General features: G+C 39.9%; 1 protein-coding gene across 1 annotated transcript in view; it reads left to right on the top strand.

Annotated features, from left to right (window-relative positions):
* Positions 1–16,992, top strand: part of LRPPRC (leucine rich pentatricopeptide repeat containing) — a 113,423-nt gene that overhangs the window by 78,226 nt on the left and 18,205 nt on the right. The window contains exons 27-31 of the mRNA XM_035111198.3: positions 2,041–2,131; positions 8,642–8,784; positions 8,920–9,046; positions 11,914–12,040; positions 16,157–16,245. Coding sequence (XP_034967089.3) covers positions 2,041–2,131; positions 8,642–8,784; positions 8,920–9,046; positions 11,914–12,040; positions 16,157–16,245 — 577 coding nt within the window. The remainder of the gene's footprint in view (positions 1–2,040; positions 2,132–8,641; positions 8,785–8,919; positions 9,047–11,913; positions 12,041–16,156; positions 16,246–16,992) is intronic.

Here is a 16,992-nt window from a genome sequence, read left to right as displayed (position 1 = left end):
ACACTCATCATCAAGCGATTTACTGGGAGCGCATTGTGTTTGCAAAGCAGGACCTGCATGTACTAACTACCTTTCAGTAGGGCCTCCAGTTGATGACACTCTACAGCTATAGGGTAGGATAGTCACCTGTCTTGTCTTTCCCATTCCTGATATTATATTCAGGGTTCTATCATTTTACTTGCCAACTTGTTAACAGTAGAGCTCTTCCTCCCTCTCAGGCATTTGCTGTTGAGCTTCAAGCACAGGCCCAGCTGCTACTACGCTGTCCTGTAAAAGCCTATTGAGAAAAAGAAAGAAACATTCTCCTTTTCCCTACAGAGAAGTTGGGAGACTGAGCTTTTGCAAGAAGAGAAATCACTCCTCCATTCCTCCTCCAAGATCTTTGTGGGAGAGAGGAAATATGGCTTCCTTCCTGTCCTGCTGGGCTTCTGCTGTTTTACCTTTTCTGCAAAAGCCCCACAAGAGGGCAGATGTCTTTTCCATTCCTCAGTTTCTCCATGAGCCACAAGACTTGGAGAAGGAAAGGATTAGTGGTGATCACAAACAATAGCTTGGTTAGTAGGCTAATGTTGACACGGTGAAGAAAAACAGTATGAACCTGTTTTTTCCTACAAGGTATTGGCCACCTAAACAAGTATGCAAAACCATTTGGAAATTACTTAGATCAGTTGTGTACTATTACAGACACAAAACTGATGCCCAGCTAACTTCAGTTCATTCTGAAAGAGAGCTACCCATTTATTGGCAAATACACTGGCTGAGAATATAGAAGGTTGTATACAATGTTAATTATACTCACTCGTTGACATTAATGAACTTAAGTTACTCGTAGAATCATAGAATTGCAGAGTTGGAAGGGACCCTGAGGATCATCGAGTCCAATCCTCTGTGATGCAGGGATGTAACTAAATCATACATAATTTCAGTAATGTTCATTAATTTCACTGGGCATACTTTTGAGTATTATTATTATTATTATTATTATTATTATTATTATTATTATTATTATTTGTACCCTGCCCTCCCCAGCCGGAGCCGGGCTCAAAGCGGCTAACTAATGTTGGCAAAGTGATTAGGTAAAGGTAAAGTGGCCCCTGACCATCAGGTCCAGTCGTGTCCGACTCTGGGGTTGCGGCGCTCATCTCGCTCTATAGGCCGAGGGAGCCGGCGTTTGTCCGCAGACAGCTTCCGGGTCATGTGGCCAGCATGACAAAGCCGCTTCTGGCGAACCAGAGCAGCACACGGAAACGCCGTTTACCTTCCCGCCGGAGCGGTCCCTATTTATCTACTTGCACTTTGATGTGCTTTCGAACTGCTAGGTTGGCAGGAGCTGGGACCGAGCAACGGGAGCTCACCCCGTTGCAGGGATTCGAACCGCCGACCTTCTGATCAGCAAGCCCTAGACTCTGTGCCTTAACCCACAGCGCCACCTGGGTCCCCTGGCAAAGTGATTACTACCGGTATATGAGATACACTGCTATTGTAGGGAAGTGTCAGGAACTGATTAACACATGCAATATATATGTATAAGATCTTAAATAAGAAGAGCCCTGTTGCATAAGGCCCATCTAGCCCAGCCTCCTGTTCTCACAGAGGCCAACTGGATGGTTATCCGAAGCCCACAAGCAGGATTTAAAGTGTGGCAGTCTTCTCCCAACTTGTGATTCTAAACAACTGGTATTCAGGGCTGTGCTGATTCTTGCAGTGGAGGGTACAATTAGCCATGGTGGCTAGTAGTCATTGATAGCCTTATTCTCTCTTTGTTGGTGTGCATTGTCGTCGCAATTTATACATTGTGAAAATCATTGCTAAAATGTTAGTTCGTGCACAGAAAATTCCATCGCACGTCATATAGTCACATTCTTCTAATCCCCTTTTTCCTATTTGCTCATTCTACATCCCCTACCTATTCATTACCCCATCATAACTTTTTTACAACTTGATACATATGCAATAAACGTCTAATAAACCAAGCAGTTCTTTATGCCATGTATAGATGTTATAAATGTGGTGTGTGTTTGTAATATTTTCTCTTTTAAGGTTGAAGCCCTGGAAAGCATGGTGGAGCTGACTCAAAAGCTTTTTGAATGCGATAGAGATGAGATGTATTACTACATGTTAAAATTATGCAGTAAGTAAAATGGACAGTCTCTTCTTTATTTTGGTTCTTATAAGTGAGGAAAATTCTCGTATGTTTCACGTTAGACTTACCAATGTCCAGAATAGAATTGGTTTTGCAGCCACACAAAAATAATTGAGATATTAACATTATTGAGAAATTAATAGTATTGTAAGCAACTAATAGTATGCACTTTACTTGTATGGCTAAGGATATTGATGGGAGGGGTTACAAAGGGCAGCAACTGTAGTTTTAGTGTGAGGAGCAAACAATTGGAATCGCAAGGCACAAAGTGTGCTCATTAATGCTTCCTCTTCATCCTGGAAAAATGTGGCAAGTGGGGTGCCACAGGGTTCTGTCCTGGGTCTGTTGTGGTTTAACATCTTTATAAATGACTTGGATGAAGGAATTGAGGGGATGGTCAACGAATTGGCAAATGACACCAGAAGACAGAATTGGGATTCAAGATGTCCTTAACAGATTGGAAAACTGGGCCCAAACTAACAAAAGGAATTTCAGTAGGGACATATGTATGGTTTTACACTTTGGCAGGAAGAACCAGCTGCACAAACATAAGATGAAGGACACCTGGCTTGCCAGCAGTACATATGAAAAGGATCTTGGGGGTTAGTAGAGCACAAGCTTAACATGAGAAGAAGAAGAAGAAGAAGAAGAAGAAGAAGAAGAAGAAGAAGAAGAAGAAGAAGAAGAAGAAGAAGAAGAAGAAGAAGAAGAAGAAGAAGAAGAAGAAGAAGAAGAAGAAGACGAGGAGGAGGAGGAGGAGGAGGAGGAGGAGGAGGAGGAAGAAGAAGAAGAAGAAGAAGAAGAAGAAGAAGAAGAAGAAGAAGAAGAAGAAGAAGAAGAAGAAGAAGAAGAAGAAGAAGAAGAAGAAGAAGAAGAAGAAGAATTTGGCTTCCCTGATCAAGGGAAGACAATTTGGTCAGACTCATGTTGGCGGCTTCGAGAATACTATCCAACCACCTCGTCCTCTGTCGTCCCCTTCTCCTTGTGCCCTCCATCTTTCCCAACATCAGGGTCTTTTCCAAGGAGTCTTCTCTTCTCATGAGGTAGCCAAAGTATTGGAGCCTCAGCTTCAGGATCTGTCCTTCCAGTGAGCACTCAGGGCTGATTTCCTTCAGGATGGATAGTTTTGATCTTCTTGCAGTCCATGGGACTCTCAAGAGTCTCCTCCAGCACCAGAATTCAAAAGCATCAATTCTTTGGCGATCAGCCTTCTTTATGGTCCAGCTCTCACTTTCATACATCACTACAGTACTGGGAAAACCATAGCTTTAACTATACGGACCTTTGTCGGCAAGGTGATGTCTCTGCTTTTTAAGATGCTGTCTAGGTTTGTCATTGCTTTTCTCCCAAGAAGCAGGTGTCCTTTAACTTTGTGACTGCTGTCACCATCTGCAGTGATCATGGAACAAAAGAAAGTAAAATCTCTCACTGCCTCCATTTCCTCCCCTTCTATTTGCCAGGAGGTGATAGGACCAGTGGCCATGATCTTAGGTTTTTTGATGTTGAGCTTCAGACCATATTTTGCGCTCTCCTCTTTCACCCTCATTAAAAGGTTCTTTATATTATATTGCTCCTTGGCTGTTGTCACACTGTACTGCTAAATGGAGGACAGTGCATAATGGTTACGGTTTGGAATGCTTCTCTAGTCTGCATAGTTGATTAAAAGGGATTGAACCAAGGCCATAAAGTGCACCTGTATGATTTCCCTGAACGTTTGTGTTAGTGGGGGGGAAAGGTATATAAAAGGAAACTTTTTGGATGCCAAGATTCAGGTTTGGGGCAAGTATTCTTTGGTGAGAGAGCTCTAGCAGAGATTAAAAATCACAAAACACGCAGCAGAGTAAAGCATGGAAATATAAGATGTTAAATCTTTGAAATACAGCCTTCTAAGATAACATAGGCAGTAAAACTTGGCTTACAGTGGTGAAAGTTCCTAAATAATTGGTATAGGAATCTAAATAATTGGTATAGGAACACGAGAATGGCTTGTAAGAGCCATGCTGTCTGAGCTTGGGGCAACCAGCTCAGACCTCACACATTGTGCTTCTTAGGCAGACTAAGTACAACAAGAGGCTCGATTCCCTTCCTCTGAAGGTGAGGGGGAGTGACCTAGCTAAGGGTCATCTAGTCCAAACCCCTGCAATGCAGGAATCTAAACTAAATCACACATGACAGATTTGCTACCAGCCTAGGTTGCTTATTGGGTTTACTGCAGGGTAGCCAGCATGGTGCACCCCAGATGTTTTGGATTGCAACTCCCAGCAGCAGCAGCAGCAGTAGCAAGCATGCCCAGTGGAGATAAGTAGAATTAGACCTTGATTAAGAGGACACAAGACCTTTGGACACAACCATTAGGTAAGGATGCAATCATGGCCTCTCTCATATTGCATCCTTGTTCTCCTTTTTACCTAGTAGGTGGGCTGGTCACCACAATTTTCAAGTGTTCTATCTTTTAGCTGCCAAGCTGTCTGGGCTTTATTGCAGCTTGTTAAAGATTTACTCTCCCTGCTTCAGCCATTTTCGTTGGTGAAACATTTGGTACGGCATTTGTCCATGGGTGAAATGTTGCCCTGCCCTGCCCATGGGTGAAATGTTGTTCATTGTACTTCAGCTGCATTCCAATTTACCATTTAAGTTTCTTTCTTCCAGTTTTAGAGTGTTAACCCGAATAGGGAAACGTTCTGCAGTTGGCTTACTTTGGTTGAGCGATAATTGAAGGTTTTTGTAAACCACCTATTTGCTTCTGCATAGGTGGTATTTATCTCTTGAGGAGTTCTTTAAAGAAAGTTGCCATTTCCCATCATTGTGTAGTACTAAACCATGTCTCAGAAATTCAAGAATCCTCTCTGTAATTTCTCCCCTTGCTTTGAAGAGCTGTCTTGTTTTGCTGTCTACAAAAGAATTTGAAAAGATGTTCCTCTTTGCTACATACATAATTGCTTTCAATAGAAGATAGCCAAATACACTCGCAGCCTCCTAAGGAATATCTTGAAAGCCTTTCAAAATCTTACCAGTACGTGGGCAACTTGTTAAGCATTCGAGGACAATTGAAAATTGAGAGCCACATAGCATTGGATGACTGCAGATTCGATTGACGGAAAGGGAGTTTTGCAGGCGTGTCATACCTCTGAAACATTTTGCCTCATCCTCTTTTAATAGGATCAGATTTTATATGGCCTGGGATCCAAAGGACTGCTTACGTAATGCTTCACATTGATAAAGGCTTGGGACTTTATATATCTTGAATTGGAACCTCACATACCATATGGCACACAGTTTTTGAAACTGAGAAGTCATTTAAAAGCAGTTTGATAGGACATTTTGGAGTGGTTGTCTGCTTTTCACAGAAACTAAACATCATGTTGCAGGGTCCCAAACTCTTTGCTTTATGCATCAATTTGTGCAATCAAGCCCTGATATGAGTAGAATTGGACACACTACATGTTCCTACAACCCTCCTCTATTCAGACATCTTAAATATATGCCTAGGAATTTGTTTCATGTTAGAAGCAACCAATGCAGGTCAGTTGGGCTAGTTTAAGCATAACTAGGTCTCCCCACATGCCAAAGGAAAAAATGTTGGTTTGGTTGAATTTAGTAATCCTTAAAAGGATACCTTGTATAAAGGGGGCGGAGGACACAAAGATTCTTGTTGCAAATTTAATTTTGACTATGTGAATATGAATGTAGCCGCCTCCTTTCCTGCTCTTCTCATGGATGGATTTCCTCCTAAATTTCTTGGTTTTCACTAACTGTAATTTTCTGTGTATCTGAAGAAGTGTGCATGCACACGAAAGCTCATACCAAAATAAAAACTTAGTTGGTCTTTAAGGTGCTGCTGGAAGGAATTTTTTTATTTTGTAATTTTCTATGGCATCTGATGAGTGCTTGCTTGCTTAATAGTTTGCTTTTAAAAAAAAAATGACTTTCAAACCACAATAAGAGGTGACTTTGCAAACTGTTGTTTGAAGGTTAGCAGTAACCATAGTTTTCCAGTTCAGACATGGCAAACTGTGGTTAACCAAAATTAGGAAGGTGAAGGAAGGGCTCCATGAAAGAGGAAAACAGGCTATGAAATTCAGTAACTGTAACTCTGTAAAGTGCCACAAGATTCTCCATTATTTTTGCTGCAGAAGCCCAATACAACCACCTCTGTAGAACTGTGTTTTTTGGAAACAGGTGGATTTTTGCTTTACTGCAGCTCGGCAATGTGATGTTCCAACACCTTCATGTCTCTCTATAAGATAAGGAAACATGGCTTTTTTCCCATCTACCTTGGCAGAGTGTTCACCTCTTTTGCTTGCAAAAAGAACATTCAGAAGAGAAGTGGCCAAGATACTTGTTGTATGCTTTATTCCATTCTTGCATTTCATTTTCTCAGCAGCTTTTTTATATATTATAAAAAATCTTCCTTATTGTTTTACAAATACTGGTTCACCATAATAAAGCAACTGGGTTTCCAAACATAATCTTCCTTTAGTAGGAGGGAGTCCTCCTCCTTTCCCAACAAGCAGCCTGTCTCTCTTCAGTGGTGAGAGGAGAAATCTAAGATACAAATTTTATCAAACACTGTTGTGCAAAATCTGTAGACATCAAGAAAAGACACAATCAAATCCATCTACTTAAATAAAGGGGAAACAGCTTTGTCCGCTGTAAGAGCAAAAACAGAACCATGTCTAACCAGCTTTCAAAACTGTTGCATGCAGTACGACTCCTGAGGTTCCATGGCTATTTCCGTATATTATTACAACGGTAGCTAAATTCAGTTTTCCCTTAGTTTACAAATGTAGGCACGTAGTTCAGCACAAAAAAGAGGAATTATTTTAAACCTGTAATCCATCATTGATTGCAAGGCGAGTGATGAACAGAGGTTATTTTAACTCATATATTAGAGTTATATGTTGTTGTTTTTCCTGCAAGGAGTTGGGGGATGTACTGTGTTCACTGTATGTTCCCATATTCAGGCACCTTGGAATATGGGAAATGGTGATGAGCCAAGGATTTGGATCAGCATGTTGCCTATATCCTGATGACCCCCATTGCTGTCTCTCTTCCAACTTGTAATTCTGGAGAGGTTGTGAAAGTCCTGAACTGCTTGGCATCATTGTAGTAGATAGGGATGGGGGAGTGGGAAAAGACAGTATTTTTCTGTGTATAAGACTAGGTCCCCGGTCCCCCTGCCCAAAAAAAAAAAAATTACCGGTAGGTTTAAAATTGGGCTCATCTTATACACAGGTAGTGCTGAAGGGTGTTTTCTTAATTTGGAGCCCCCCAAAATAGGGGGCGTCTTGTACATGGGGGCATCTTATGCACGGGAAAATACAGTCATCCATACAAGACAGAAATACTGCTGGTTGAGGATTTTGATGGTGTGGGAGTACATGTGCAGCCTGTTCTGAATGGGGTTACACTCCCCTTAAGGAATCAGGTTTCAAGCTTTGAATTTCTGCCCAGAAACCACACCTACATCTGATTTTCCTACATACTGTATTGTCGTGCCCAAAGCACCTCCAGATTAGTTTGTTATAAAATGCTGTGCACAAGGCTACTTTAAAATGTGACTTCCAGGCTGTTAACTGGGGCCCAGAGATCAGATGAAATATCCCTTATTTTGATTCATCTTCATTGCTTACTAGGCACAGTTCAGGGTGCTGGTTTTGACCTTTAAAACCCTAACAGGCCTAGGACACAGATACCCGAGGACCTGCCTCCCCTCTATAAATCTGCCATAATGATGAGGTTATTTCCAAAGGCCCTGCTCTTTGTTCCTCCACTATCAGAGCAAAGGACAGGACTCCTCCTCTTCTAGGGCCAAGATTATGGTTGGTGTTCAGTTAAGTTTTATTCAGAGTAGACCCAGTGAAATTAATGGACAATGCTGCATTTACACTGCACCAACTCCATCACCTCGTTACCTCCCGCTAAGGTGTAGCGATGCCAGTTGACAGGAGGTCAGGTAAGCAGAACACTCTGTCCACACCGACCGCTGCTGATGGTGCCAACATCTATTATTTTGGGAGGTTTGCTAGAGTTCTGGAAATGTTAGGCCTCTGTCTTGTAATCTCCAGCAGAAACTGTATCCTATAATATAGGGTGTGCATTACTTGCATTATATTCCATAAAAAAGTCAAGATTGCTGGACCCTAAGTGCTACATTGGTGCACACAAGCATGAACAGACCGGCATTGCAGCTCCTTCTGGTGTAGTCTCAAACATCTGGAGGTTACCTAGTTGGCAACAGGTGTTCTAACAAAAAGGAAATTAGGACTACACTGGCAGGAGAATTATTCCTATGATGTGTAATATTCTGTTTGGCTCTAATTATAAATAACTTGAAAAAAGAATATTCAAACATCCACTCCTGATTCATCAACAAAGGAAGTTGGTTATATATGGGAAAATAAACTTCATGTGAAGACATGCATGAAACAGCTTGCAGTAGAAAATGACAGTGCCACATTTAGGTTTGCTCTGTTGTTTCATTTTTCCCCCCTTCAGAGGTAAACAACGATTGGCAAAGGGCTGACGCTGTTTGGACTAAAATGCAAGAAGAAAACAGTATTCCCCGTGAAAGAACTTTGAGGCTGCTAGCAGATATTCTTAAGGCTAATAATCAGGAAGTTCCGTTTGATGTACCTGAGGTAAATTAGGTTAATTGTTTTTTTTGTGGTGAAATACTGGCTTTAAAATCTTTCATGTTGGTTAGTGAATGATATGGCAGAAGGAGATTGTATGTATGAAGATAAGTAACTTTGAAAAATTGTTTTCTTTTAAAGATTTGGTTTGATGGCGCTACTGATGAGGCTGTTGATTCCATCAGTTCTCCCTCTTTGACGAGTGATGAACAGGCGACAGATAATGAAAAAGAAATAGCCATACTCTGCAAAAGGGGTAATCCTGAAGGTGAATTAATTTGGACTCTTTCTTAAACTATTGTTGAAAAGAATGTGCTAACTCGTTCAATACAAGGCACAAAGCATGCCTGTATTCCCCAAATCATGGTGCTCTATAGCTAACATTCTGATTCATGAAATTGTACTGTAGAATCTAGGTGCCAAAATATTAGCAGTCTTGTATTTCTTTTCATGCTGAATATATAGGCTCCCGGTATGTAACTGCTTATGATACTATCTTTCTTACTGTTGTAAGGAATAATGAATGTGAGGTTATTACACTCTGTAGTAGGAAGGATATCCCTGATTTAGAATTTATCATCATATTCAGTTATATTAAATTCGGACTTAATCAAGATTAGAAGGCATCTTTCCCACTACAGAAAGTTACTGTCTCCTTTTTGTGTTAAATTAGCCTGAAAAGAAAAGTAGTGTTGTAACAGCTGTTGTAAATAGGGCTGTGCTTGCCTGATCCAATTCAGAACCCAAGGCTGACCCAGATCCAGGCCCCAGCTTTAATTGAGGCCCATGCATTGCCTATAATTTGAAGCCCTGATTAAATACGCAGCTGCCCCCACCTCTTTTGACAGCCCCAGGTGGCTCTGAGGCTGCTTCAACCCTCTTCAGCTGAATCTTGGGTCAGCTCGATTTGGCCCAGGATTTAGGCAGAGCCAGTGCATGTGAATGTTTAGCTCTACATGGAAATCTCTGATTTTCAACTCCCTCTTTCCTCAGCAGAGACCCACAAATAAAAAGGTATGAGGGCATGGCGCTGTCATCCTCATTTTCCCCCTGAAGTGATGGCTTCAAAGTGACCTGCAGCAGCCAAAAACTACTTACCACCACTATAGATATACACTGTCAAACATTGGCCTAGAGCTGCCAGATATTCTTAACCCACGTTGCACATCCTGCCTTCCCTTAAGCCTAGATGGAATCCAATGGTTTTAGTGTTCTTCCTTAGAAGCCATTCAGAACAATGAATTAGTTGAAATCAGCACAAAATGATATTCCAGCTTTGGTGGAATGGAAACTAAATTATACCAGAGCCCTGGGTTTAACTATGCTGTTGCTGGTTAGAATTGACTAGTTTTCCTGTTGTGGACATGAAGGTTTGGAAGACATCATGCTAACCAATCCAATACAGTCATACCTCGGCTCCCAAACGCCTTGGGAGCCAAACGTTCCGGTTTTCAAACATTATTTTGGAGGCCAAACATCCGACAGGGCTTCCGTGGCTTCCGATTGGCTGTCAGGAGCTTCCTGCAGCCAATCAGAAGCTGTACTTTGGTTTCTGAACATTTCGGAAGTTGAACGGACTTCCGGAATGGATTCTGTTCAACTTTCAAGGTACAACTGTGTATCCTCAGTTTAGATCACAAGCTGTGGTTGTATCAGCACATCCAGTTGTGCAGTTATGTAATTTTTGCCTCTTCTCTCTCTTGGGGGAGGAGGGCTCCCTTTGGAGGGCGACATGGACTGCTTCTCTTGCTTCATAAGGAGGTGAGCCAAAGCTGCTGCATTTGGGGGCCCTCCTGCCCATTCAGATAAGTGGTTCCTGGACTTCTGTCCCAAAGTCTTGCCCTGGTGACATCACCTACACTGTCAGCACCTAAGAGCACAGCCTTTAGTTTCAGCACAATTGTGGTAGTCAACACACCAGAAATTGTATAAATAGCAAATTGAACTGGAAGTGTTAGAAATTTGCCAGTTTCCTTTTTTTAAATGTTTGGATATCTTTTCTCAACACAAAATGTTGGTGATGCCTCTTGCATTATTGAAATAAGGTGCATGATTTCATGAACGCTAGTATTGTTTAATCTTTAAGCGTGCCATTATTCAGGTAATAGAGATACAGAGAGTAGAACTTGCATCACATATAATATAGAGTCATTATGTGCGCTGTTGTCTTAAGTTGATTCTGATTTTTTCTTTGCTTTGTTTGGTACATAAATTTCCAAAAAGCAGCTGAACTTTGCTAGATATAGAAATTAACGTTTATTTGATTTTACATACCGTAGTGTATTTAAAATATTAAAAACCAACACTGCTCTTAAGGGAAATAAATAAGCACCGTGTCCCCTCCCCCAATGTATGACATTAATTTTTAAAGAGTATATGAAGCAACAAATTACTGTTTCAACAGGATGTTTACAGCTCCATAATCTTGTTCAGAAAAGTAAATGACTGAAAAGTGTGGTTACCTTTCCCCCCCCTTTTTTTGGTAACGTCTTTTCACTAACTTGACAGTTATTGTGAATGTGTGAAATAAAACTGTTAATCAGTCAAATAAATGCAGTTTTAGTTTACTTGTTAAATATCAGTATATTTGTAAATTGTATGTTTTTATGTAAATCTTGTCGTAGCCAAATAATTTGATCTCCCAGTACTGAAAACACTGCCAATATTTGCTGAATGCTGCTATGATACAGTATCAAACATTGCAACTCCTTTCCACAGAGTTGGGGGGTGCATTAAAATACTGTAATATGAATTACGTCTTTGAACCAAGGTAGCCTAGTAGCAGCTCGACAATGAACGTGAGAATGGCAATTCTGAAGGTGGCTGAGGATAACTTGTTTGCAATTGGTGGCAGTAGTTTTTCTTCTTCTTTTACTTGAATTTAGGTTGTTAAAAGTTCAGAAAGGATTTTGTATTTTAAAGAAACAATTACACAGGGAGGATTTCAACCCAGAAACCAGACAGTTTCTTAAATAAACCTTCTGACTCTTAAGATATATATGAAGAAAAAGGGAATAAATTTGTTTCAGATGCTATATTTTTCTTTCTTTTCCAAAAAGAGAGCTATAAATGCTGTTCCGGGGCACTTCAGTGTAAGTTGACACATCAGTTATTTTGTTTTAATTTTCTTTGCAGGGGCATACAAACTTTTACAAGAAGCACAAGAGCAGGGTATTGGGTTTCCAGCCTCTCTATACGCCTTACTTCTAAGATCATTGCTGAGCAAGGGTTATCTTGAAGAAGCCATCAATGTAAAAAACATGTAAGGATTTTTTTCTTCTATATCCTTGTATATCTGTGCACTTGTAACCTTGCATAAAAATAGTCCAATCTTTGCTTTCAGGTGAAATTTCTGTTTTCCTTATAGAAAAAATGGCCTTATAGTACTTGAAAGTAGCAAAATGCATTGGTCTTGTCATAAGTTTTTTTAAAAGATTAGCATTTTGGCATCGGGTCATTTTGTATCTAATGATGCATCACAGCCCAGTCACACACTTGTACACTTAACAATTTAACAAATGCACACATTATCCAAGCACCATTCACCTTTAATGGCTGGGTGAAGTCCCAAGACCAGACACAATGCGCTGACAGAATCACATGAGTAGGAAGTGCCATTTAGTGAATTGGGCAGTTCAGCTTTGTGCATGAAATATCGTTCTCATGTCGTATGTGCCAGTCAGTCACTATTCTACTGAATTACACCTTGTAGGAATACAGTTCTTTCACAGTGGAAATATGTGACAAAACTGGCCATACCTAAAGGCCTTGCTTTGTAATTATATTTATGTGTGAACTTTTAATGTATGTAAATGTTTGATTTAAAAGCTGTTTGTGATGCGTTCTGGGATAAGCCAACATTTCACCACAGAAATCTTAAGATAGCTTTAAAAAATAAACATGGCGGTCGTTCTTCAGCCTAGCACCTCTTCAGCCTAGCACCACTATATATTTCAGAAGTTTCTCAAAGTTATAGTGTAACTTTGTTGCTGTTGTTTAGTTGAAGTATTGGTGCCTCAGCTTCAGGATCTGTCCTTGCAGTGAACACTCAAGGCTGATTTCCTTAAGAATGGATAGGTTTGATCTTCTTGCAGTCCGTGGGACAAAACTCCATGGACAAAAACAACAGGCATATAAAAGTGTAACTTTAGGCAGTGCTATTTTTCTAGAAAAAGAGGTGCCGGAACTCACTATGAACACCTCCCTCTTTCTCTTAGAATGGCAATGGCGCCCACCTGAGAGGTGCCGGAACTGAGTTCCGCTGAGATCCAGCTGGGGAAAAAAGCCCTGCATAGGAGAATATGTAGCTGCCTTGTACCAAGTCAGATCATTGATCCACCAAGATCTGTATCATCTAGCGGTGCCATCTTTTGAAGAGCAAAAAAAGAGGACGCTATGATTATTCTCATTTTAAATACCCCTACTATATGTAGGCTATAGAAGAAAAAATCCCTGACTTTAGGTATTATCTTAGGTGCAAAAAAAGATGTCAGAAGCAGCCAAAACAAAAAACAAAACCTTTGGTCATAATCCAACAGGGCTGTGAAATCAAAGAAGGCCTTTTCTTTCTGCATATGCAGATAGGGCCACTAATGCCAAAAGTTGTGCAAAAATTGCCGTTTTATACAAGACCATTTTAAGCACTTGAAAGAAGCTGTCAGGATCACTGCCCAATATAATGCAACTAAATGAAAAAGGACAGAAGCAGGCAGGTGATCTGAATCCATTTGTTGGGGTTGCTGCCATCTCATTTGCATATTGCTGGAGGACATATGGGTTGTAGATTTTGAGCATGTTGAGAGAGTTGAGTTCGACTTTTTCCTAGCAATAACATAAACCAGCTTTGGAAACAAGATACGTTCAAAAATATTAATTTTTAAAAAGTCAAAACTGAATTCAAAGAGTTTACTAGTCTTTGTTGATAATTAGATTGGCTAACTTCATATAACCACAAAAGACTCTCAGGTGTGCAACAAAACATAGAACAGCTTTATCTTAAATAAGTTAAATATAAAAAAGCAAAATATAAAAAAAATTACCACCCAAATTGATTAGCACTAGCTGACCAAAAACAACAGCAGCAGCAGCAGCAGCAACAACAACAACCTATCACATGCAAAAGTACACATTAACAGAAAAGCAATAAAAAGCACAATGAGCAAAAATGGAAGATCTCGTTGCAGGTGTGCTGGAGAAGGGAGGGGGGGGCAGAGGTTCATGCATGTAATTCAAACCCATAATAGCATTACATCTGAACCAGCATAGTATATGGACACTAACTGAGAAATAAATGCTTGAAGAAGCACTCAGCCTTTTTTTTTTCTTAACAAAAATGATTAAAAAGGCAGACTTAAAGGAACGCTGAGGGGTTTTTTTTGCCATGGCTTCATTTAAGACCCAAGTACATAGTGTGTATCAGAATCACAAACCTAGTTAGTTAATAAGGATTATTCTTTAGGGTTGTTGAATAGATAGTACAATAAGCATTTATTAATTGGCATATATCTCTCTCGCATAGAAACGTCATAAAAATTCACACCTTCCCGACACATCAGTAGAGGTTGGAACTTTCCTTGGGAATTAAAGTGGTCAAATAAATCAAAACAAAATGCTTATTCCAGGTGCTGTTTTCTTAAGCCTGCTATACATAAAGCACTGCAGTTGTTAAATAAATTCCGTGGCAACAGGTAGTCTAGAAGAGAAACTAAAATATTTTATATTGAAAGGAGAAATCCAAGTTGAGGTCATTTTGGAGTAGCTTTGCCTTGTTTCCAGTGGAGCTGGAATAAGAAGTCAGAGCTCCTTTTTGTGTACACATTTTAAGTAAAGGTGTAGGTTTGTCTTTAAAAATCCATAATATCTAACAGCAGAATGGGAAAGAACTAAATGAAAGTGCTTTAAGAAAATTTTCGTTTTCAGATGCTTTTAGTCAGTCCCCAGGCCTGCTTTTAGAATTCTGATGAATTTTAGGTATGGGTCTAAAATAGAAATGTAGTAGTATTGGAATGAGGGATTAGTTCTGTAATAGTGGCTAACATCTATTTAATCACACTAAAGATTGGAAGACTGGAGAAAGTAAATCCTTTGTTATATGTAATTTACAGTCTCATGCATGAATTGTTGACTTAAGGACTTTGACAGATGGGACAAAGAGGGGGCGGGGAGGGGGGGGGGAGAAGCGGAACTGAGCAATAGGTGCTTAGCCAGAGATTAAGGGGATTGGTTGGGAGAGTAAGAAAATCCTGAGCCCAGTGACTGCATCTGAAGGCCCCAGAGGCTGAAAGTGACTGAGAGGATAGTCATATTGTGAACTCAGTGCAGGATTTTCTTGGGATTGATGAGAATAATTTAGCAATGACCCTGCTTACCTCCCAATCCGCTCAGCTCGTAAGTTCAAGTAGGTAGGCTGCTCAGTTGTTTGCCACAAGATGATCATGGTGGTTTATCCTGATTGTTGATATGGCAAATGGCAGTCCTGCATACACTCCAGCCAGCGGAGATGTTCTAACCTAGAAAATGAACCTTGTAAAGTTATCCTGAGATATTAAGGAAAGTCTGAATTTCATTAGTGATGTTGAGGGCATTTCAAGGCAGGCAATCAAAAAATAGAAAAGGATTTTCTGGTTAGTGTATGTTCCTCGAAAGGCTTTAACCAATATTATTAAAGCCAAGTTCTTGTTGATGTTTCAGACCCGGGAATGCTTCCCCCACCCCCACCCCTCCTTTCCCACCTTCTTGCTTTCTAAAGGATGCAGAACTGATGGATTATGAAATTTAGTTTTAAGACAGCAAAAGCAATACATTGAGGGTTTTATTTTATTTTATTTTATTTTAAAAAAAATCTGTATGCATCTAGATGACAGAAATTTGAAAATTAAATCAACCAAATGATATGGTGTTGGTTCATAATATCCCTTTGGTTTATATTTGAAATATACAGTGCTGAAAATAAATGTTTCGTTTTTTTATTTCAGAAAGAATAGTTTTACATTTTATAATTATGGTGACTGTTTTAAAAAAGAAGAGGGGGGGGAGTATCCCGCTTAGGATACAGCAGAACAATGCTGGGCATGCAGTTATTTTCGTCATCTAATATGTCAGCATTCAAGAATCTGAACCGATTGTTTAAAAAAAAAATCTTGTACTTTGTTTCTTTTGTTGCTCATTTCCAACTTTGTCATCTGTCAGAATGCACAAAAAAATTATCCTTCTATAACCATTGACAGGATAACACAAAAGCTGTCTCCGGGTCGATATTTTGCGGCAATATTTTTAACATACGAACAGTAGTTTTTATAATTTCACCTTGGTGCTCAACCATTTATTATCGTATCAGAAGCATGTCAGTAATTCCTTTCTAAATGTCTGCTTCTTTTAGCGCTGAGACCCACATCAAGGGCTTCGTGCTGAACGATGCTGCCAGCAGCCTCCTCATCATAACGCAAGTTAGGCGGGATTATTTGAAAGGTATGTCACAATGCTTGACCTTTACGTCACATTAATGCCTCTGCAGATTTTTCTTGTAACGCCCTTCGAATACTTGGATAAAGGAGTCCATTTAGCAAATTACCTGCTTATCAAGCGCCTTTTGTGGTAGCTGAGAGACGTAAATTACTGTACATGCATTTATAATACAGCTTGAATATGAATGTACTTGTCATTTGACCACTTAGTCCAGTTTCCGTTCCATTTAACACAAGATGGGTTTTCTTAAGATGAATCACGGCTCTTCAGACATGCAAAATTTGTGCTCCAGAACGAGAGAAAGTACAGGCTTTCAAGTGCGTTAAAATTCACAGCACAAGTCATTTTGCTTGGAAATTAACATACTTTAGAGCATCTGAAACAATTCCCAGCAGTTTCTTCCCGCACATTGTGTTGGTAGTGCAAGATATCAAGTGAGTTAAATTGAGTGTTTAATGTGCATGGTTGTGCACTAAATGATTATAATATTGATTTTTTAAAAACCTTAATCTAATACTTTTTAATAGTTTGCAATACCAACAGTAAAGAAACCTACATTGTGCTTTGGTGCTCCTCTTAAGCTTACATTGTACGGAAACCCCAGTGTTGGTTGTGCAAAATAAATGCCTGAAAATGCAATGGTGGACCATTTTATTGTTGCAACCCTCTCTTCCACACATGTTGTTTGTCTTCAACTTGAAGGTGCTGCAAAGAATTGAAAGTGATGTTTTTACCAGGACAAAGCCACTG

The sequence above is a fragment of the Zootoca vivipara genome, chromosome 3 (genome assembly GCF_965207765.1).
Source record: "Zootoca vivipara chromosome 3, rZooViv2.hap1.1, whole genome shotgun sequence".
Classification (NCBI taxonomy): Eukaryota; Metazoa; Chordata; class Lepidosauria; order Squamata; family Lacertidae; genus Zootoca; species Zootoca vivipara.
Note: the sequence above shows the minus strand (reverse complement) of the source record. Positions and strands in the feature narration are given on the sequence as shown.